Consider the following 22,935-nt stretch of genomic DNA (forward strand, 5'->3'; position numbering starts at 1 on the left):
CGGAACTTTTATTTCACGAGGGCCAGATGCCAAACGTGGGACAGCCTGGGTTGGAGAGCAGGCAGCAGTTTCCTTTCCTGATGTTATGCTGTGAGTCTTTCCGGTCCGCCAGCCTCATCCAAATACCGGAGCCACGGTGGCAGGACCGGGAAGACAGGCCTGCATCCGGCTGGGAGGGATGCACCTGGTCCTACCGCGACACTGTGCTTGAAGACATCCCGCGCTGTCCCTGACGCATCTACCGGCAGTGAGAATCCCCCTTCTTCAGATGTTTCACCCCTGCCAACTCCTTTCTACGGATTCTCACTTCTTTTGGGTCTAACATACGTTGTTGGGATGTGCCCCTTAAGCCTTTCCTGAAACTCAGTTCTCAAGCGCCCTTCTCCCACCTGGCTCCTTGATCAAAGCCCCCTGAGCTTTGCATGAGCTCTGACCCTTTAGTTATCTCTTCCTCCCTAAGATTTCTACCAGGCTATGCAATCAAAGAAGTACAATGTTTGCTGGGAGGTCACTCTGTCCATGCCCTTGCCTTCAGCAAGTCTGCCACTGGATGACCGCCTTGGCCAACCACTTAGGTGTCCATTGTGCAGATGTTCAGAAACGTCCTTGCCCCGGACGTGTACCAGAGGCAGGCGTGCTCCTATTTTTTACATGTTTTTTTCCCATTTTTTACTTACTTTCAGAGAGAGAGTATGTGCACAAGTGGGGGAGGGGCAGAGAGAGAAAGAGAGAGAGAGAGAGAGAGGGAGAGGGAGATGGACAGACAATCCCAAGCAGGCTCCATGCCGTCAGCAGAGAGCCCAACATGGAGCTCGATCCCACAAACCATGAGATTATGACCTGAGCCGAAATCAAGAGTTGGATGCTCAACTGACTGAGACATCCAGGTGCCCCATATGGCTCCCATTTTAAAAGCCACAGAATGTCCCATTCCAGTGGGGTGCCCAATTCCCCTGCACCTCTCAGGCCTACTTCTTTTCCGGTTCTTTCTATCTCTAGCTCACTGTTCCACCTGCCTCACTTACTCACTCATATGACAAATACCCACGAACTACTTTCACTTCCCCAGGCCGACTGACAGAGGCAAGAGAATGATGGCCCTAGAAAGAGGTAAGATGGCCGAGCAGTTAAAACTCTGAACTGGGTTCTGATGCTCGTTCCTTTGTTCACTAGCCGTGTGACCCTGGGCCGTTCACTTAACCTTTCTGGGCCTCAGTTTCAACAGCTGCGAAGTGGAGATACTGACGGCAGCTCCTTCAGAAAGTTATGTGAGCATCACCCGAGCTGTCTTATGGGGCTTCGCGGGGCTGACACGTCACACGGCTGGGACGGGACCTAGAAAGCCAGGCAATCCCAGTCCCCTGAGGACTTGCCTTTTACCAGACGGACACGAGCACACATACTTGACCTGTCCTCACAGAGTAAGGACATCAAACCCAGCGGAGTATGCCAGGGACGGCTTCCCTTCCATCACATACGCCGCAGGGGAAGGGAGTACAGAGAGGAAGAGCGTGGGTGAGGGCATAAAGGAAGCCTCCCCGGATGAGGACCTACTCAGGGCGGTGGTCCAGTGTGATGGAGAGAACCGTGGACCCGGAATCAGGAGTCTCCGACTCGAATTTTGCCCTGCAAAAGCCCTGGCGTTAGACTTTGAACAAGACCTCCACGGCCCCACCCTTACCCCCATTCCCAGTCTGGGCTTCAGTTTCCTTTATCGAAAAATGAGGAAGCAGATGAACTAAAAGTGCCTTCCACTCAGAGGATTCTTTTTTTTTTTTTTTTTAATGTTTATTTATTGAGAGTGACCACTCACGATCAGGGGAGGGGCAGAGAGAGAGGGAGAGAGAGAATCCCACGCAGGCTCCACACTGTCAGCAAAGAGCCTGACATGGGGCTCGATCTCACAAACCACGAGACCATGACGTGAGTCAAAATCAAGAGTCAGCCGCCTAACCGACTGAGCCACCCAGGTGCCCACAGTCAGAGGATTCTTGGATCCTAAACTCAGGCAGGCCCCAGCAACAGCACGACCGGGAGTCTGGCCATAGGGGACGCGCAGACATCACTAAACGACGGCTCCGTGGCCCTGCAGGGCGGTCGGCCTGCTCCCCTCCACCAAGCTCTCCGTTTACAGCTCATCCCCGTCAAACCTCTCTCGTAACCACTTCCCAGCACCCGTACACACCTCTCTTTGAGCTGGGTGGGGCCGGGCAGGGCAGGGCTCTAGGAGGGAGTGTGTGTGTGTGCAGGTGAAGGGGCACCGGGGGTAGCGGGGGCTCCGGCAGGTACTTACCGCAGGGCCAGTGAAGGGCACGTGGTCGCAGTTCTCCTGCCAGGACTGGTTGAGGCTCTGGGCAAACTCTTGGAAGAAAGCATGCGACTGGTTGAAAATGGAAAATCCCAGGATGTTGACACGATCATCCACGAGGCTGTCCATTCTCTGGAGCGAGAACTCCTGGAAGACCCGGCAGTCAGAGAAGAGGGTTAGGTTAGCCAGGGAAGAGGTGTGGGGACGCACTTGGCTGGGGCGCATCTGGGGGGCACATCTGGGGGACCAGAAGGACTTCTGGTCCAACGGACACTTGCGGGTGGGCACCCTGCTCGGTACTCAGGGTCCAGAGAGAACCACGAGTTGTTCTCAGAGGGCTCACGGTGTTGAGGGAGGGGAGGAGAAAAGAAGCGAAAAAAGCGGAATGATCTCTAAGAGAGGTGTGTGCGACACGTGCTGTACGGAGAGAGGAAGGAAAACAACAAAACTAACGTGCCTGGTGGAAGCAGGGCTGTGTCCAAAGAAGACGCGACCCCTGAGCTGAGTCTTGAAGGAGGCAGAGGCATTTTCTGGGTGGGGAATGTAGATGGGCAAAAGCGATGCCACACAGAAGTGGCCGTGATACAAAGGCATGGAGGTGAGGAAGTGTGACCCCCCCCACCCCCCCCAGCCAGCTGCCTGCGATGTACTTTGACAGGGCATGGCTCCTCAAAGTGTGGTCTCCAGAGCACCTGCCATCGGAATTCTCCCGGCTGTCTTTTTTTTTTGGTTTGTTTATTTATTTAGTTTTGAAATCGAGCGAGAGAGAGCATGAGCAGCGGAGGGAGACAGAAAATCCCAGGCAGGCCCAGTGCTGTCAGCACAGAGCACGATGATGTGGGGCTCAAACTCGCGAACCATGAGATCGTGACCTGAGCGGAAATCAAGAGTTGGATGCTTAACCAGCTGAGAGCCACCCAGGTGCCCCAGTCTCGCGGGTAACTATTTATTTTAAAATTTTTTTTCATGTTTGTTTATTTTTTGAAGGAGAGAGACACGGAGTGTGAGCGGGGAAGGGGCAGAGAGAGAGGGGGAGACACAGAATCTGAAACAGGCTCCAGGCTCTGAGGTGTCAGCACAGAGACCGACGCGGGGCTCGAACCCACGAACCGTGAGATCGTGACCTGAGCTGAAGTCAGATGCTTAACTGACTGAGCCACCCAGGCACCCCTCCCGGGTAACGGTAAAGGAAAAAAAAAAAAAGTGACAATCCCTGGGCCCCACCCAACACCATCTGAATCACCTGAGCTGAGGCCCAGGAGTCTACGTTTTTAGCAGGTGCCAAGGCTGTTTGCACACCGATGTCTGGGAGTCACTGGGTGAGCACGTGGGATGCAGGGGCGTGGGGGATGGTGAGAAATAAGGCCGGAGAGGTCAGCAGAGGCCAGAGCACAGGGGCTTTCTCCTGTAGGTGATGGGACCCGAGGGGACTGTCAACAGAAGAGTGGCCAAACCAAGTTTGCTGTGGAAGAATCTCAACCTGCCGGTCTGCACGGAGGGTTGTGCCTTCACTTGTTATATTTTTTTCCATTCATTTAACAGACATTCAAGTGTTTATCATGAGCTAGACACAGGCACAAAGGATGTTCTGGGTACAGAAGATACGAACAAGAGAGACACGTGTCTTGCCCTCAAGGAGCCTGTGGGCTAATGGAAGAGGCAGATTGTAAGCCCGTAAATAAATAGATATAATTTTGGTCATCTATGGGAGGCCGTAGTGTGTGTGGGGGGGGTGCTGCTACTTTAGAAGAGGCAGTCAGAGAAACCCCATGTGCAGCAGTGACGTTTAGAAACTCAAGGGAATTCTCCCAGGACCCGTGGCTCTCTTGCAATCCCTGGGCCGGAGCCAGCCGATCCCTCAGCAAGCGCGAACCTGCGGGCATGAGTCCCATCAAGGCTAGTCCGTGTCAGAGGGAGAAGAATCGCCCTCCTCAGGCAGGGCTGAGCTCAGCGTCCAGGACCTCTAAGGCTCTAGGCAAGGAAACCAGGCAAGAGGGTGTGGATTGGTTTAGCTCACCAATCCTGCTCCTGGAAGAATTCTCCGAATGCAAGTCAGGTCACTTTCACACACTGAAGTCACATTCGTCACACGTTCGCTCTGAGTACCTCACACACGGCTCCACACCCCGTGGGCACACAGTAGTTATGGACCCCAGGACTAACCCATCGGCCACTCTGCCTGACATGACAGATGGGAGGTGCCTGGGGCTTACTTTCCGGCTGGGCAGAAACATTGCTTTCCTTCAGGCAGACTCCCTTCCTTAAGACTTAGCTCCTCCAGGCCCCTGGCCTGGCCCCTCACATCTAGAGCCACTGCCAAGGCCACAGGTCTGATCTCCCGTGCCCAGAGTCTAGCCTGATAAACTGCAGCTTACAGACCGAAGCTACAAAGATTCCTTTGGAGCCTCTCATCCCTGACAGCGTGGAGTCGGATGAGGATTAGGTAGATGTTAGATCCTGCCACATTCCCGTTAGGGGAACACAGACACCTCAGAGAATGTATTGATTCACAAACTGATACGATCTCCGGGCTCTCAAACAGGGCAGCTGTCCATGCACCGTGGCCTCCCAGCAGCACAAGGCACAGGTGGCTAAGAAGAAGAGATGCATCTGGCAGGGGAGGGGTGTGGCGGGACAAAGAGCCAGGCTGCTGTCAGGCAACTGAGGGGCCTCACCAGCTGGAAGATGTCCCCTCTCCCTTGGTTTCCTTGTCAATGTGGCCACAGATCATCTCTCCCCCTCTTCCTCCTCTCCCCCACGCAGGCTGACAGAAGGAGGCTCATCTCAAGGGAGCCCTGACGTCTCAGGTGTCTGCAGACTCACAGAGGCCATAAGAGCATAGAGTGACTAGGGCTTTGGTGTTCAAATCCAGGTTCCGCAAATGCGTGCAAAAGGCTTGGCATCGTCTTGGGCACACAGAAGCGCTCAACGTATGACAGTGACCAAAATCCGACCCTGAGATCTCAGGCAGCTTCTGACCCTCTACCTGAGTTCCACTTGCTGTGGAAACCTGAGTTGGAAAGGCGTTTCCTTCAACTCTGTGTTCTGGGCAGAGGAAGAATGAATGAGTTAATTACCGACACTTAAGAGACAGCCCCTCCAGAAGTCAGCCAGGGTGTCTTTTTGCTTTTAATTCCTACCTTCTCATCCCTCAATTATATCCTTTTTCAAAGGCCCCCTTAAGATAAAAAGATCCAACAGCTTCCTTGATAACTCAATCTATTTATAATGACTCACGGGAGAGCTTGTGGAAGGACAAGAAAGGGGGCGGTGTGTTCTCTTATCAAAATTTCCCGGGACACTCTTAGACTCTGCTCCCTGAGTGCCCTCTCAGTTAGGAAGTGCCTCTTTATGTCTAAACCTGGCCTCTCCTGCCGCCGTTGAAGGCTGATTTCTAAATGAATATGCAAAACCGCCAGTTTCTATACAATGAACATCTTCTAAGCCAGCGTTTCCCAAAGTGTGTTCCTCAGGACACTAGCTTTTTCCAGGATGTTAACAGGAATTGCACCACAGCAAGGTTCCACGTTACGGTAAGAACAGACTGCTTAGGACACCTGCCTTTTCACGATTCGTAACACACGCTAGCATGTTAAAGGCTTAAAGACGTCCTTCAGCAAAGCAGCTCGTTTACGTTTTGTTCAACCCAGAACCTTCCAAACATATTGACCATGGAACGCTTTTCCCCTCCAAAACCTGAGCGTCTCACAGTAGTGCTCTACAAAATGTACTCAGGGAAACGCTACTCTAAACGCATTCAAGCAAACATGGATTATAAACCCCAAATCAAGCGGTGGAAACATTTTGCTGAGAGGGATGTTTCCTAAAGTTAACACATTTGAGGATTGGAGGGGATTAAAAGCCATCTGGTTCCTGCTGCCCACCACAAGCTCTAAGAATGCACACCTGGCTCCCTTGGGTTCCCTATGTTCCCCTAACCACACAGCCTGGCTGGCTGCAACCTTCCTTGAAAGGAGAGGAAGGACTGGAAGCCGTGGGGTGGGACAGATTCTTACAGGAGCCTTCATTCTCTTCTTGTAAGTGCTTCAGGAAGGGAAATCCTAAGGGTCCCCACTCCCAATGGGAGTGGATTCCATCGTTGTGACACCGCGGGAAAGCAGGGGGAAGAGCAAATGGTAAAGCCGAATGGCAGAGGACGCCAAGACCAAATCTTCCGTTACTCCAAGTCTGAATGAATTTGTGACAGGCTCTGTACTGCACCTAGAGGCCTGATACCCAGAGGCTCTTTGGTAAATGTTGGCTGAGGACTGTTGATTGAAGATGTTTCTCATTGACTGAGGACCCTGGGGTCCTCAGCGCGCCTAACTCTTACCACTAATCCACAGTCTTGCTCCTAAAGCAGGCGTAAGAACACGCGTAAAATTTGCGCCACCCCCCGCCTGTCCTCTGGACGTCGCGTTATCGTACTTCAAAAGACATGTTCCTGACAGCTCGTTTTCTTACCACTTGGCTTTCGCATCAGGACATTCTTAAATGTGTACGCGTGCACGCACGTACGGGTGAGGGCGTGTGTGCGAATTCTTGAGTATTCAATGATTTGCAGGGAACTCGATAGCTACAGCCGAAGGTCATGTCGTGAACGAATTCAGGGGTTACCCTTGGATGAGGGGTATTTTGAACAGGCGTGGAGCAGGGCTTGAGAACACCATGGAGAGGTCATCGTCACGAGTGGCACAACCCGTCTGAGTGTCCCCTCACTTTCTCCAGCAGGTGGGACGTTTCCAGGGTCCTGGTCTACCAACGGGCATCTGCTCACGTGCCAGCTGCAGAGACTTCATGGCTCTCCAGCCGCCAAGCTTGGAGCACGGGCAGGCTGTGAGCCCGGGGACAAGGTCGGGCGACGAGAGCGCAAAGCGCAAGAGGTTTGAATGGTCCAGATTCAGTTCTCTAAGGAGAAATGCAGAAAGCCAAACAGAGGCCCCCGGGTGCAGTCCATTACCTCACCCTACATCACCTGGGCCTGGGCCCGCGTCAAATGGGGAAGTAGCGGAAATGGCATTCTATGATGTTCTATTTGCCCTACAGCCCCTTCTCCCTTGTATTTCTAACCCAGTAGCATATTACTCTTCCCCCAGCTACATAAGCTAGAAATTCCAAATTTTCCTTCATCTTTTAACTCCCCATCCAGTCCATTGCCAACTTTGTCAAATCTGTCTCTTGCACGTCCCTCGAATGTCTCTTAAGTCTGTCCCTCCCTTCCCATTTTTTTAAAGATTTTATTTTAAGTTCTTTTATTTATTTTTATTTATTTTTTTGATCTTGAGGGAGAGAGTAAGAGAAGGGGAGGGGCAGAGAGACAGGGAGACAGAGAATCCCAAGCAGACTCTGCAGTGTCAGCACAGAGCCCGACACGGGACTCGAACTCATGAACCGTGAGATCATGACCCGAACCAAAAACAAGAGCTGGACGCTTAACCAACTGAGCCACCCAGGCACCCCAAAAACTGTACCTTTAAATAATCTCTGCACCCAACGTAGGGCTCCAACTCACAACCCTGAGATCAAGAGTCACCGGGCGCCCCCATCCCTCCCTTTCCAATCCCACCAGGTCAGGCCTTCATCGTTTCCCCTTTCTAACAGCCTGTTAACCAAGGCCACACATCCGATCTCAGGAGACGTGGCCACTCCACTGCACAACCCCCAGGGGCCATTTACATCGATGGCAGTGTGAGGGGTGGCCGCTAGAGTTGTGCCGTGTGGCAGTCCCATCACGAGACATTAGGGTGCAGCAGAAAGAACACAGGGTTTGAAATAAGACAATCCTGGGTTCTAATCCTGACTGGCCACAAACTAGTTGAGTGATCTCGGGCAGGTCAGTAACATCTCTGAATTGCTGCCTGGTCACCTGTAAAATGCAGAGAATACCTGCCCTGCAGGGATAATCCATGGCAAGCGGCTGGCGCAGAGTAGGCATTCGTAACATGTGAGTTCTCGTCCCTCCAAGTGCCGTCCCTCCTCCACGCTGCCCCCTTCTCTTTCCTCTTCCTGCTCCCCACGCTACAGCTGGATCCTGACAAAGGGAAATATCGGGCTTGGGGGTTTCTCCTCTCTCCCTCTCTTCCCCCTCACTCTTCAGGAAGCTTTTCTTAGCTACTCGTCAAATGAGAAAAGTTTTGCTAAATAAGTTGCCATAAGGTGTTAATTGCTTGGTGTGGCTATTTGTGTCAAGACAGAAGGCTTGGCGTTCCAGATCTTCCAACCATAAATAATTACGACAAAGCAATATTCACAATAATAACAACCGCTACAATTAATTGAGCGCCTACTATGTGCCTGGCCGAATTAAGCACTTCACACGCAGGATTTCAATCCATCCTTACGGCAGCCCCATGACATAGAAGCTGCCACAGTCATCATGTAGCTGAAGGAACTGAGGCCCAGAGTCGTGATGTGGCTCTTCAGAGGCCACACAGCTGTCAACAAAGGGGTTTGGATTCAAACCCAGGCCCAGCTGACTTCAAAGCCAGGGCTCCGTGTTCTCATACCGCCTACTACTCACCACTGTGCGGCCGCGGTGGGGAGAGCCCCAAGGGTCAGGGGTGCTACGAGCTCACTGGGAGAAGGCGGTAGAATTGCCAGCAAAATGGAGTTAAAACTGATTTCAGAACACACGACTCGTAAGACCGATGAGATTTGCAGCTACAAAACGGACACTGATAGACTGAGTAAGGGGATTACCACACATCAACTAAATCTCGGCACGAGAAGGATTGTAATCACAAAGGGAAGGGGTCTGGGGCTTGGTGGGGGTCCCAGACCGAGCAACTAAATGATGACCTCGAGAGCACGGGCGAGCCAAGGTTTGTGCCACACCACGTATGCTCAGCATGAAGAGCCCAGAGAAGGAAAGTGAGCGGACCCCAGGGTGCAGCAGGTGGGAAGGAAGTGGAAAGAAAGGCGGTATGATTGAAGATGTGTGTGGCCGAGGTGCATCGAGAAGTGGGCAGTGAACGCAGCTTCGTGAACTTGGCCGTCTTGCGTGAGTTGCTCAGGACCCTCAGCCATCCCTAAGACGCCTCTGCGGTCACCATCGTTTGCGCCACAAACGCTTCCCTGCTGGCTTGTCGGCTCTCTCGCTCATTGCTGCGTCCCTAGTGCCTAGAGAAAGGCAGTGAAAGCCAAAGCTGCCTCATTGGTTTAATTAAACGATTAGGAGAATAATTGTTCCGGACAGAGCAGGCATAAATGTAGAGTTATAACGTTTTAAGGCACATACTATCAATTGGTACTTTGTCCTCGATTTTCCTCACTGAAATCCCATGTTCCGAAACCAATCTTTGCTTTTTGCATTTTTTAATCTCTTTATTTTTATCTCTTTTAATTAGACAAGTTTTCTCGTTACAAAGTGAGGGGGAAAAAAACACTTCACAGTGAGGCTTAAAAGAGATCACGTACAGGAAAAGCACTATACAAACTCAAAGGAAGATACAAACTCCTTGAGTGATTAGCATTAGTAATAGTAACAATAAAATCGCTCAAGGAATGCATTTTGCGTGCACTTTCAGGCATCGTTAACAGGCAGCGAGGAGGCAGCATGGGGTGGAGGCTCCCAGATTGTGCCACAAAGGCGAGCCTCTCTGTTCCTGCGTGAAACCCTCAGCTCCTGGTGGCCCGTGGCAGTGGCCCAAGAACCTGAACAGCTCCCTTCCTGCCACGCCCATGGACAACCCCTAAAACGTGCCATTCTGATGCCTGATGGCCTCTGGAATCTCCCTGAATTCTGCCACCCAGACCTAGCTGGGTTCTTTCTTTGGTTTCTATTCTTTTTTTTTTTTTTTTTTAATTTTTTTCTTAACGTTTTATATATTTTTAAGACAGGGAGAGACAGAGCATGAACAGGGGAGGGTCAGAGAGAGGGAGACACAGAATCTGAAACAGGCTCCAGGCTCTGAGCTGTAAGCACAGAGCCTGACGCGGGGCTCGAACTCACAGACCATGAGATCGTGATCTGAGCTGAAGTCAGCCGCTTAACCGACTGAGCCACCCAGGTGCCCCTGGTTTCTATTCTTAACAGTGGTGTCTTCAAACACACCCTTGCTTTGTGGCTGCTTTCGCCCAAGACTCTGCCTTTGATCCCTTCACCTCCATGCCCAGCCCTGGCCTCTCACTGCCTGAGAGGGGAGGCCAGCAGCCTACCTCACCTAAAGCCCAAGTCATTTATTAAACATCTATTTATTACTGAGTTAATAACATTCACTGCTTCTGTCGTCACGGCTCTGCTTAGCTCACAAGGCACTTCCATAGATCACTTCTGGTCCCCACAAGGACATTCATATTCCCATTTGCGGGAAGAAGAAACCAAGGTGCCTGGGAGTTAAGTGTCTTACCCAAAAGACAGACACAGGATTAAGACCCGGGTACTGGCATAGAAGATCAGTGCTTATTATCCCATTTCTCCCGACTGTGCACCCAGAACCAGGTCACCAAGAGGCACAGGATAAACTAAATACATGTGCCCTTCCCTGAGGTTGCTCAGGATTGACAACCTTTTTTTAAGAACTTTTTTTATGTTTTATTTTTGAGAGAGAGAGAGAGCGCAAATAGAGGAGGGGCAGAGAGAGAGCGAGACACAGAATCCAAAGCCGGCTCCAGGCTCCGAGCTGTCAGCAAAGAGCCCAACACGGGGCTCGAACTCCCAAACCACGAGATCATGACCTGAGCCGAAATCGGACGCTCAACTGACTGAGCCACCCAGGTGCCCCCATGACTGACAGCCTTTTATGTTCTCACCCCAGGAGTACTGAGAACACCAAAGGATTCCAACTTCTTAGGCTGTTATGATGAAGCAAGATATCCTTAAGACTTTATCATTCCCATACTTGAACTCCTGATCCTTCCTCCCCCATCCGATTCCCGCCCTTGGTTGCCTACTTGTGAACGTGACCATCATCCACCTGCCGTTCAGTTTAGAATTTGTAACTCCTTCTCTGTTTCTTTCATTCTCTCACGTTGCCCATCTCATTCAGTTGTGCATGCATTCATTCCTGGTCATCGAGAACATTTTACATCCTCCACATCTCTTGAATCTTTCGCCTGCCCACCATCCCCACCACCTCTGCCTCAATTCAGATCTTCACCAGCTTGTTCTTGGACTGCCAACTAAGCCATTTACACCTCTCCGAGCTCCTTCTCGGGGCTACTGCTGGAAGGATCTTCCTAAACTATACATTTGATCACGAGTCCCCCTCTACTTCCCAATGCTCTTGACCGCAAACAGGGCAAAAACAAACTTAGGTTTACGCACACGTCTTTTCATGCTGTGAACCCTGTCTACTCCTCTGTTCATTTTTCACCTTGACCTCCTCCATCCCCCAAGACAGGCGGGACGAGCCCTTGCCTCAACCCGGCCACCACCGTAGATATACATATATCAGAACTTTATATCATGTGAGTTTGTCCAAAGCTGCCTTCCAAGGACTGGGTGCTCTGGAGACAAATGTGCTCATATCACCAGCACTTACACTGGTGCACGACACAGAGAAAGAAATCAACACTTTTGGTTGAACGAACCTAAGAAGAGAGTGCCTGGCCGCTTGTCCCTCACCTTACCCCATGGACAGCATGGACCTTTCAACTTCCCGAGGCTCTTCTCTATGGCTATATCCATTCATTTTTTCCGGGGACCCAAGGCATGGCGGAGGCCAGGTCCCAGACCCCTGTCTCATAAGTGCCCTCTCAGCTTGTCTCAGGAAAGCCCTGATGGCTCCAGCCATGAGGAGTCCAGAGCGGTGGGTACCCGTGCATCCCCTCCCTCCCCACACCCGGTTTCTGTCTGTCTGTTAATCTGCATCAAAGCCTCTGCTCTCTGCAGGCTGGGCAATCGCTTTTGTGGAATAGGGCTTTGAAGAAAGTAGCAGCTGGGAGGCTAATTCATACCTGTCAGTGAATTCCATTTAATGGGAGATTTGGTCCTAAACCTCTCAGCCCCCAGATCTCCTGGATTCTTCTCCCTACATGCCTCCTATTCATTTCTCCCCGTGACCTAAACACGCGTATCTGTTCCTCCCAGGGACCCAGTCCCTTCTCTGCTTCTCTTTCCCAACACGAATCCACAAACAGGACTTCAAATGCAGACCATATTCCGTCTCGTTTATTGATCTGTTCCCTGTACCTTACCCCATGCCTGTGCTTAGCAAATGCTCAATATACACTCGTTAAATGAATTAACGTTCACCTGTAAACACCCGTCAGGGTGGGATCGCCTTTCCAAAGCCTTTGGTCATTTGCTCCCAGGAAGAGGAAGGCAGAGGCTAGGGGGAAAGACCTTCCTATTTCCACCCCAGCAGCCGTGACCGTCTTCGTTTTGCACTTAGAAATCTGTTCTGTGCCTCTGGGACTCAATAAGTGGTTATCAACTGTGAAGCTGAAACCTCCGTGGGTCAAACTGACATGAGAAATAGTGGACACTGTGCTCTCCCCTTAGGCTGGGGATTGCTACTGCTTCTCTGCAGGTCTGCTTCCTTTATCAGACATCGATTCCTTACTTCTGAGGTCCCCTGCACTCAGGATCCATTGATCAGGCCTCCCGTCTCCACATCAGGCGCTAAACCTCCCTCTTCCCAGGTCCCAACTCATTAGCCTCAGGCACGTAGAGACTCGAGGCATCCCTTTCACAAGGGACATAAGGAGATTCTGAGGAAGGTGAGTGATGCGGTCAATCCGTAGCCCTGGCCTCCTACTGACTCTGCCCCTCGGCATCTCTGCAGCAGGACCAAAACGATGGGCTCCCGCAGCGGCTGGGACTCTCGCTGTCTCTGACATGCTCAAGATCAGTCAGGACGAATGTGACTAAGGCAGGACCAGAACCCAGGCCACCGGGCTCTCAGACTGTTTCCCACAGGGGAGGGAACTGTAATACCAGGAGACTTTCAGATCTGGGCCATTTTTACCTCATTCGTCGCACAAAAGATATGAGCATCTCCTATAGATGACACATCCCACTAGGCACTAGATACACAACAAAGCCTGTCGCTGTCTTCAAGGTCTATATATACCTACTCGGTGGCAAGCCGGAGGCGAGTCCCAGACAGTTGGTCAGTACAAGTGCTAGGGGTACGGATCAAGGGGGTCCCTTGTATCAGAATTTCTGTGGATTTTCCTAAGCTGAGGGCTGGTTGCAAGACAAGGCCTGACGGAAGAGCAGGAGCCACCCGGATGGAGAGGTGGGAGGAGGGGCCCGGAGCCCCAGGAGCGAGGGTGTGTGATAAATTCAGGGAACTGTACGTCTCTCAGTCTGGCTGGGGCGGGCTATGGGTGGTAGGGAACAGGGCAGGGTAAAGCCCAGAGAGGGAGGTTCGTAAGAGGCTGCTTTGGACTTTATCCTGAGGGTAATGGGGAGCTACTGAAGGATTGCAAGCAAGACAGAGCATCTGGAATGGTTTCCAGAAGATCTTAACTCCTGGGCAAGATAAATCCAGTTTTGAAATCCATGGGGGTTATTGCCGGAGGCTTCACCCGGTTGGGCAGATGTCACGTTCACTGCTGGGCTGGGAACGTGAGGTGTCAGAACCGCAAAGACGGGGCTGGGGGGAGCCTCGGATGGTGATTAATTGAGCTGCTGATGCCTCTGACACTGAGTGGAGCCTGATGCTGGTGACAGAGAAGCTGGATTGCTTAATAATAACATTACTTGATACTCCTAATGGTGCTTGTAATACAATAGCACTTATAATGTAATAATAATAATAATACGATTTGCCATAACGTCTTTTATTCTCAGACTCCCTATGCTTTCCAAACATTCAGTAAACCGCAAACATTCTTCTCAGCAGGGCCCAAATTCCTCAGGACCAGGAGCTTCTGTGGTGCGAATGCAGTGCCAAGTGGCCTCAGTTTCCCTCTCCGGCTCTCAATCTTCTCTCTGGGGCTGGTTTACGGACCACCAGCAGGAACTGGGGTGCTCCCTGCCCAGAGCCCTGCAGCGGGCCAGCAAGGAGAACCTGGCTGTATCACCTCTCAGGAGATATGTCATTTCCTGTCCCAAGACTCTCCAGTCCCTTCTTCCTGGTTCCACGGCTGTATCTCTTGTCTATCCTTTCAGCAGGTAATGGCGGGGACAGATGGCAAAAGAAATAAACCAACATACAAGGTTGGCGCGTGGTAGGGAGGATTGGAAGGTGGCCCCCCAAGAGTCCCCCCCATCCCACAACTCACTCTCTCTCTCGTCAGGACTGGGGCTATGATGGGTTCTACTTCCATGATTATGTTATGTTATAAGGCACAGATTATCCAGGTGGTTCTGACCTAAGCACTTGAGCGCTTTAAAAACAGTTTTCTCTTGGGGCGCCTGGGTGGCTCAGTCGGTTAAGCGGCCGACTTCAGCTCAGGTCACGATCTCGTGGTCCGTGAGTTCGAGCCCTGCGTCGGGCTCTGGGCTGACGGCTCAGAGCCTGGAGCCTGCTTTGGATTCTGTGTCTCCCTCTCTCTCTCTGACCCTCCCCCGTTCATGCTCTGTCTCTCTCTGTCTCAAAAATAAATAAAACGTTAAAAAAAAACATTAAAAAAAAAACAACCAGTTTTCTCTGGCTGGTTACAGACAAGGAAGTCACAGAGATTCCAAGTGTGAGAAAGGCTGACATAGGAGGAGGTTCTGTTAGTGAGATGAGATCGGGATGTCACAGAGGACCAGAGAGTGGCCTCTGAATGCTGAGAGCAATCCCCAGCCAAGAGCTGGGAAGAAAACAGAGATTTCAGTCCTGTAACCACAAGGACATGAATCCTGACAACAGAAATGAGCCTGGAAGAGGCCCCCGAACTACGGATGAGAAAACGGCCAGCCACCATCTCGATTTCAGCCCGAGCAGAGAGCCCAGCCACGCCATGCTGGACATGTGACCTACAGAACTGTGAGCTAATAACCGGGGTTATTTTAAGCTGCTTTGGAGTTATTTGTTGCACAGCAACAGAAAATTAATACAGCACGGAAAAAGCAATAAAGATCAGTGTGATAAGGACAAGGTGTGGGCTGGGAGGTCACGGGCAAATTCTCAGCTCCACAAGCTCAGCACATGTTGACTGAAGGACCCCAGACCGGGCTCTCAAACTTCTCTGGTTCTCACTTTCCTGCTTCGTAGAACTGGAACACCTATCTGGTGGTGATATTCTGAGGACTCAAGATCCTGGACGTAATGCTTAGAACGGTGTCTGCACATGGGTGGTACTCAGAATCAGGAAGCGATCACTATTTCATTGCCAGCTATGGAAGCGGGTAGATTTTTTTTAAAAATATTTACTTATTTTGAGAGAGAGAGAGAGAAAGTGCCTGCGTGTGGGGGGGGGGGGGGGGAAGCGGCAAAGAGAGAATCCCAAGAAGGCTCCCCGCTGTCAGTGCCCAGATCGACTCAGGGTTCCATGTCACAACCATGTGACATCATGACCTGAGCCAATATCAAGAGTTGGATGCTTAACCGACTGAGCCACCCAGGCCGCCCTGTAAATGGGTAGGTTTTTATGATCAGACCCGTGATTGGACATGACCGGGGACTACTGGGTCACCGGACAGAAGGGGAGGCCGATTCCTCTCACTGAATTAATGGCACTTCTGAATCGTTAACAAATTTGTGACAGAGGGCAAGGCAAGTCTTCCTTTCTCCCAAAGCTCTATTGCACAGAAGGCCTGGGCAGTCACAGGGGTCCATTTCCATTACGTTTCCAGAGATTCTAAACCAGAGGAGTCCCCCGGGTCTACTTCTTATTTCAATTTGATTGATTTCATATGCACAGTCTGGTGCACCCAGTCGGCGACACACACAGGCGTAGATGAGCGTGTGCGCGTGTGTGGGTATGCGTGTTGGGGCAGACAGAGGGAACAACTTTCAATTACTATTAAACGGATGATACACAAATATCTCAACCTTAGTTCTGGGAGCCCCGCGGGACCCACGTTCACTGTCATGCTGTTTGTCAAACATCAGCAAAGGGGTTGTCTGATAATTGGCTCCTCCGATGCGAAGCAGTTTTTTCCGCCTCCGCTAGGGTCTCAAAACCCCCTATCGAATGCTTCTCCGGTTTCCATCGATTTTCCTGGCAATATTCATTCCACTCTTGCATCCCCTGCCCCACGTGGTAAGGATTCAAGTGCATCTGGAAGCTCCTGACTCAGCTTTAAAAACCAGACTCCAGCGCGAAGCCCAGATGCTGGGCTCCTCCCCCAACCCAAGCTCTGGGATAAAGGCCTAACTGGGTCATTTCCAGTTTCAATGATCCCGCATCCCTGCTACCGGTGCCTGGTTCTTCCAGGATAATTGACCACAGTGCCTCATTCCCCCACCGCCCCCTCAGATATACGGATTAATCAGCCCCGGCTGAGACCAACTCTTGCTTTGGGTAGACAGCAGATGAAGAAACACGAGCGGCATATCTCAAATATGGTAGTTCTTGGAGAAGCCTCCTAGGCAGCTCGGGATGACTCTCTCGGTCACCCGGGCTGGCCAAGGGGAAGGTCCTCGCCCAACGTGACTCGATGAACATAGCCACACATCTGCCAGCCCAGGCAGGCCGTGGCTCGATTCAAATGCCTCCTGGTCCGTAGCCCCCTACCGGGTACGGTCAAGAGTGAGGAGAGAGGAAGTTTCAGAAGCTCCGAGGCAGGGGTGGCCATCTGAAGAGCAGCAGTAACACAGGAGGACTGAGTATTAGACACGAGTCCTGCCGGCCCAGGGCTGCTGGAGCTCCAGCTGAAGTTAATCTACACCACCTGGTACCTTGAGTCGGGTCTGGACCCGTGCCTTCTGTCATCTGCCCCCTTGACGGCCACCACAGCCGCCTGCGGCTTTCCTTCCCCAGGGCTCGGGCTTTGAAGGTCCTGCCAATAAAGAAGAGCAGAGGACGGGCCACTCTGCCAGTCCAGGCTGAGCCTGCTTCACGACAAGGAACGGGGCAGAATCGTTCGTCCATCGGATACTTACAAGTAGCTGGCTTCATGAGCACATCAGGGCCACCCCACTATAGGACCGGCCCAATCTCCCTACTTTTCCCCAGGCAGCCCTGGCTTCACTTCTCTCCTTAGGTCAGCAGTGCCCATCACCTTGCAGGGGGACAACTGTTGACAGCTATCCACGTGAGCCTCAAGTGTCTCAGGCATGTGTGACAAGCTATGTCCACACTCGAGGTGTTAACTCGGGTCCACTTGGGACTCAACCTCCCCTCTCCGCCCGCCTTACACAGGACAGCAAAGCTGGCTGCCTGTGTGAGGAATGAAGGCTCTGAAAGGTTCTCCCCACCCCAAAATACCTTCCTCACCAACTTCACAATTTTCCACATTATCTGCTTCCTTGGTTAAGGCCTTGGTTAAAAAGCAAATGTTGTCTAAGGCATTAAACTGTGTGTATCCTTCATTTAGATAGAACGTCCTGCCCATCCCCCTTCTCCACCTGGCTAATCCCCAGAGATTCTTTAAAGGCGCCTGGGGTGCAGCCTCCTCCAGGAAGCTTTCCCTGAACCTGTCGGGCTAGGCCAAGGGCGCCTTGTTTGATGGTCCCATAACGCCCTGGGAATATCTTCCTCGCTTTATTTAACCTGTTCACTTACAATAATTTACTTGGGTTTATCTCCCCATCTAGTGTGACCTCCTCGACGACGGAACTTTATTCATTGTTGCATCCCTGACACAGTGAGTCCTCCGTCAGTGCTGATCCAGTGAACGTGTGGGCCTGCGGGCCGGGGGACCTCCGGTCCCCACTCCTGGCTCTCACTAGGAGAGCTCAGGTGAGTCATAACTCCCTCCTCAGTTATGTCCACAACTGTGAAATGACAAGATTTAGCTAGATGCTCTCAACGGTCCCCAAATTCGATGCTATCCTCATCCATTACCATATTGGCACAAACTGAGTTTTGAGACCGGGGAGGCCCGTCATCCATTGGGGAAGCAGGCTGGGCACAGGGGACAGGATGGCTACTTCCGGGCAAGGGAAAGTAAGAGAGCCGCACAGCTCAAGAGTCAGGGGTGCTCGGTCCCACTGTGGGGACCTGGCCTGTGGGGGCCACGGGAGAGATATGCAAGGCGGACAGAGACACTGAAAAGCCGTGTGGAGGAAAATCACCTACTTCACGTGGTAAACATGCTGGTCAGGAGAAGTCACTCAGCCATTATCATATAAATGGAGTCCAATTCATGAAGTCAACAGCATTTCAGAGTCGAGAGATCTCTGGAGACCCTCTAGTTTATTGCCAGGGGAGGAAGGACTTGTTCAAGGGTACACACATGGTCAGTTGGTGGGACAGCCAAGACAAGACCCTGGGCCTGCCAACGCCAATGTTAAAAAGTCCATCAACTCTGCGGGGCAGATGGGATGTCATCTGACCCAAACCTGGCTTTGCTGGCTCTGGTTCCATCTGTCTCCACCCCCCTCCCTCGCTCCAGCCGCATTGCTGCCCCCACACCCTTGCTCAGACTCATGCCTTACCTCTGCCTACGTATCCCTCAGCCATTCTCATTTCTCACCATCCTTTAAAACACGATGAAAGGAAGCCATATCTGTAAACCTTTCTTCACGCTCCCGAAGAAGCACCAAATGCTCATCTCCTCTGGCCTTCCATACCTCGCAATTACAAACAGAGCTCTTCAAGCCCCACCACGCGGCTGCTTGGATTCCCCAGCATACAGTAGGCACTTAATAAATCTCTGCTGAATAAGTATAGTCGATTTTAGCATTTTCCAAAGGTAAGTCGCTAAATCACGGCTGACTAACCACTTTATAATCCTATAACTCGGGCCAAGGGGCTTCCAGCAGTCAGCCACAGTCTCCCCAAGTGCAATTGCAACGAATAACTCTTCAGTCAATACCTCCTAAATCTCCTTCCAATTCTCCCTGCCATTCCTCTTTCTGAATACACCCCCTCCGTACCAGCGACCTAGCTCAGAGCACAGGCACAGGGGGGTCAGCAGCCAGAGAGCACAATTTTGGAGTTAAGAGCTTCTCCTTAAGATGCTGGCATACCCACGTGTGTGCCCAGGAGACATTCGATACTGCCGGACCCGCTACGTCATAGGGTTGGCTTTGGAGGGGGGTGGTACCATGGAGGTTCAGACAGACACATGGGGAGCTTCCACTCCATTACTCCTTTCCTAGTTACACTAAAAACATATTTATTCACCAAAGTGTACTGTATTATGCAGGGTAGTTCTTCTAGAAGGCTCAATAAAGGTGAAGTATGTAGATTGACTTAATAATTTTGCAATGAACTACACTTTAGAATCAATTGCTCTGGCACTAGAAAGTTGTCTGACTGATGGATTGTTAGCTGCTGGCTAGCTCTGTGTGTGCATGTGTGTGTGTGCAGGAGTGTGTACCCGTACGGTGTGTGCTTTTGGTAAAAGACTAAGCTACAGAAGACGTTTGAGCACCGTGGGAACTGTCATTCTAACTAGGTGAGAAGCCAATTGTGAAAGGTTTCTGATATTAGCTCTGATAAAACTAAAGGCAATAAATTGGGAAACTGAGGTTTAAGGATGGACATACCCAACAGAGAAGCGGGAAAGAAGGAAGGGAAGGGAATAATGTTTACTGGCAGCCCACTGAGGAGTTCCACGTCCTTCACAAATATGTTCTGTGAACGGAACACAGGGTGCTGGGAAGGTATCAGGGGAGACCCCCCTGAGGAAGTGACATTTAAGTAAGATCTGAAAAAAGACAGGGAGGGTTGGCTCACCAAAGCAAGGATCGGAAGGGACGGACAGTGAGCACTTCCTCTGGAATCAATGGTTTTCTTCCTCCCTGTCTGCCCTGGCTCCCCTTTCTGTAATCATTTCAGCAATTCCAATTCCTTAATCTCTCTGATAGACCTTTAGAAGAATAAACATAGGCTTGGTCTGCTTGACAGTAAAAATGAACTCGGAGGAGAAAAACTGGCTGCATATATTCATTCTGCCCAAACAAGACAGAGACAGGGGCTTAGAAGGGTTATTCCTTGCAAGGACTCATTGGGACCTGGCTACTCTTTGGGAAGCCGAGGAGCTGTTGGCTGAACAGAAACTGCTCTCGTGGGCCATGCAGGCCCTCCAAGTTCATGGTCATTCTCCCTCACCTCCAGGAAACATTCTCAATCTGAGGGTGCTGTGATGTGGAATGCCCCTGGCAGGGTGTAGGATAAAACAAGTTCAGAGCTGGAAAGACCCCGAGAGATCACCTAATACAACTTCATCATTTAAAAAAAAATGTTTTTTAATGTTTGTTTACTTATTTATGTTGAGAGAGAGACAGACAGACAGAGCGTGAGTGGGGAAGGGGCAGAGAGAGAGGGAGACACAGAATCCAAAGCAGGCTCCAGGCTCCCAGCTGTCAGCACAGAGCCCGACGCGGGGCTCGAACCCACCAACTGTGAGGTCATGACCTGAGCTGAAGTCCACCGCTCAACCACGGAGCCACCCAGGTGCCCACAACCTCATCATTTTATAGATGAGGAAGTCAAGCCCGATGGGGGCACAAATGTGATAGAATGAAGTGGTTAAGAGCTAGAACCACCTGGGATCATGACCCAGCTCTACTACCTTGAGTTTTAGGAGCCTCCACTAGCTCATCCCTAAAATGGGAATAAAGCGGTGCCTTCCGCTTGAATGGTCTTGAGGTTTACGTGAGAGAATAACTGAGAAGCACTAATGACAGAGCCTTGAGTGTGGAAAGTATTCACTAAGTCAACCATCATTACTGCTGTGTCACTCAGCTAGTTCACAGCAGGGCTATAACTAGAAGTCATAGCTGCTTCTCTGGCCTGTCCTCTATCTGACGAGGGCTCCTGCCGCTGCAAACCCTCCCCATGTCTCCCAACATGGCACGGCCAGCACCCAGCCCCTTCTCTCTAGATTCCCCAAGGGAAGAACTCTGCGGTGGCCGTGGCCTCTCTCTACACCCCACAAATGGCAGTCTGCCCTCCGGCACAATGGTGGGACCAGGAGCACCAAGGTGTAGGCCCGGCCTGGGGCACCACAGCGCATCGGTGATCACGGCACCCAGCCAGCCATGCCACCGACACCTGCCAGCCCAGGGCCCAACTATTTCCTGCCTTTCGCTGACATTTCACCACTCGTGACCCTTAACCTTAACTCTCTACGCTTCTCCCCAGAGGCTGCAGCTCCTTCCTTTGGCACCGGGCCCATCTGTAGTCTCTGGCAACAGATTAGGGTGATTTTATCTTTTCTATTAGGCGGTGATTGCAAATCTCCCTGGGTTCATTAGTAGCTGGTAATCCCTCCAGATTTATTAGCTCAAACTGTGCCTCCTCCTTCACCTCCTCTCTTCAGACGACATCTCTGCTGTCTCAGCGGCCAACTGGGCTTTGCCCAAAGGCCCTTAATTCCTCGCGTCCTCTGTCCGAATTTCCATCACTCTTGCCGAACAGTGGTTCCTCTGCCAAAGCCCGAGGCCGAGTGGAGGACAGAGACTCCTTCCAGACTCCAGAGGGGAACGAGCTCGGCGAATCCATAACAGTCCTGAGCGTGCCCCACCTGGAGGTGCCAGATGGGACCGCCATCCTGGACACGCACTCCAGGGGCCGACCCTTTTAGTTCTAAGGGAGCCGACACCCTTATGACTAGGTGCTAGTCAGACTTCCACGTGCACGATCAGTTGTCCCGTAACAGACTTGCCAGGGCTTCGCATGCTAATCGTTTTTCCAGCACACGTGAAAGATATGTGTGACAATGATTAATAATTTAATAATGTGGCGGTGTGGCTAACGGATCACCAAACCCGTTTCCTCATCTGCTTGGGTGCACAGTACCCTGCTGGCAGGTAGGCAGGTAGGTGCAGGCATGTGACTGGGTGCTAGCCAATGGAATCATGAGGAGAAATACTGTGTGTCGCTCTCACAGCCTCCTGTGTCTGACCCGCCATGTTTTTCTCCCATTCCGGGCCACTAGGAGGACATTTTTACAAGCCGGAAGAAGCCTAGGCCCTCAAACAACATTATGGAAGGCTGCCCACTTATCAGGAACACCCTCTGGGGGCTTGAGTTGAATGAGAAATATAGTTCGGTTGTGTAAAGCCAGGAGATTTAAGGGTTTATCTGTTACGGCAGTTGGTATGACCTACCAGATGCAAAGTGTTATCAATAGCTGATTTTTAATCTCACCCGAAATTTTTGAGATGGATATTATTATTCCCGCTTTACACATGAAGAAACTGAGGTCCCCAAGAGCTTCAGGGGGCACACAGCCAGGAAGCTCCTGACCTGGGGGTTTTCACCAGTTCTGACTGGGTTTTTAACACACTGGCTACTTTCTCTCCTCACAAAGCTTCTTAATCAGTAGGACTCTCAACTTCAGCCATTCTTCAACAAAGAAGCCTTGCTTCTTTTGATTTGCAAACTCCAGAGAGAAATAAGAAACACATCTGACCACTTCACACCCATGAGGATGGTGATTATTAAAAAATAAATAAATAAATAAATAAATAAATAAATAAATAAATAAAATAACTAACAAATGTTGGTAAGGATGTGGAGGAACTGGAACTCTCACACATTGCTGGTAGGGATGAAAAATGGTGCAGCCACTCTGGAAAATATGTGGGGGGCTCCTCAAAAATGAAGCATAGAATTTCCATTTGATCCGGCAATTCCATTCCTCGGCTTATACCCAACACGACTGAATGCGGGGACTCAAACAGATA

The 22,935-nt window shown here is 51.2% G+C and overlaps 1 protein-coding gene across 3 annotated transcripts in view; it reads right to left on the reverse strand.

The window, feature by feature from the left end:
- The window catches only part of GRIK4 (glutamate ionotropic receptor kainate type subunit 4), a 425,772-nt gene that overhangs the window by 115,074 nt on the left and 287,763 nt on the right, over window positions 1-22,935 (reverse strand). For all 3 annotated transcript variants that reach the window (XM_053900360.1, XM_053900361.1, XM_053900359.1), the window contains one exon: window positions 2,294-2,455. In XM_053900360.1, the coding sequence (XP_053756335.1) occupies window positions 2,294-2,455 (162 nt within the window). The remainder of the gene's footprint in view (window positions 1-2,293; window positions 2,456-22,935) is intronic.

This window comes from Panthera pardus, unplaced genomic scaffold, assembly GCF_024362965.1.
Source record: "Panthera pardus isolate Hobbes unplaced genomic scaffold, ASM2436296v1 HiC_scaffold_12, whole genome shotgun sequence".
Classification (NCBI taxonomy): Eukaryota; Metazoa; Chordata; class Mammalia; order Carnivora; family Felidae; genus Panthera; species Panthera pardus.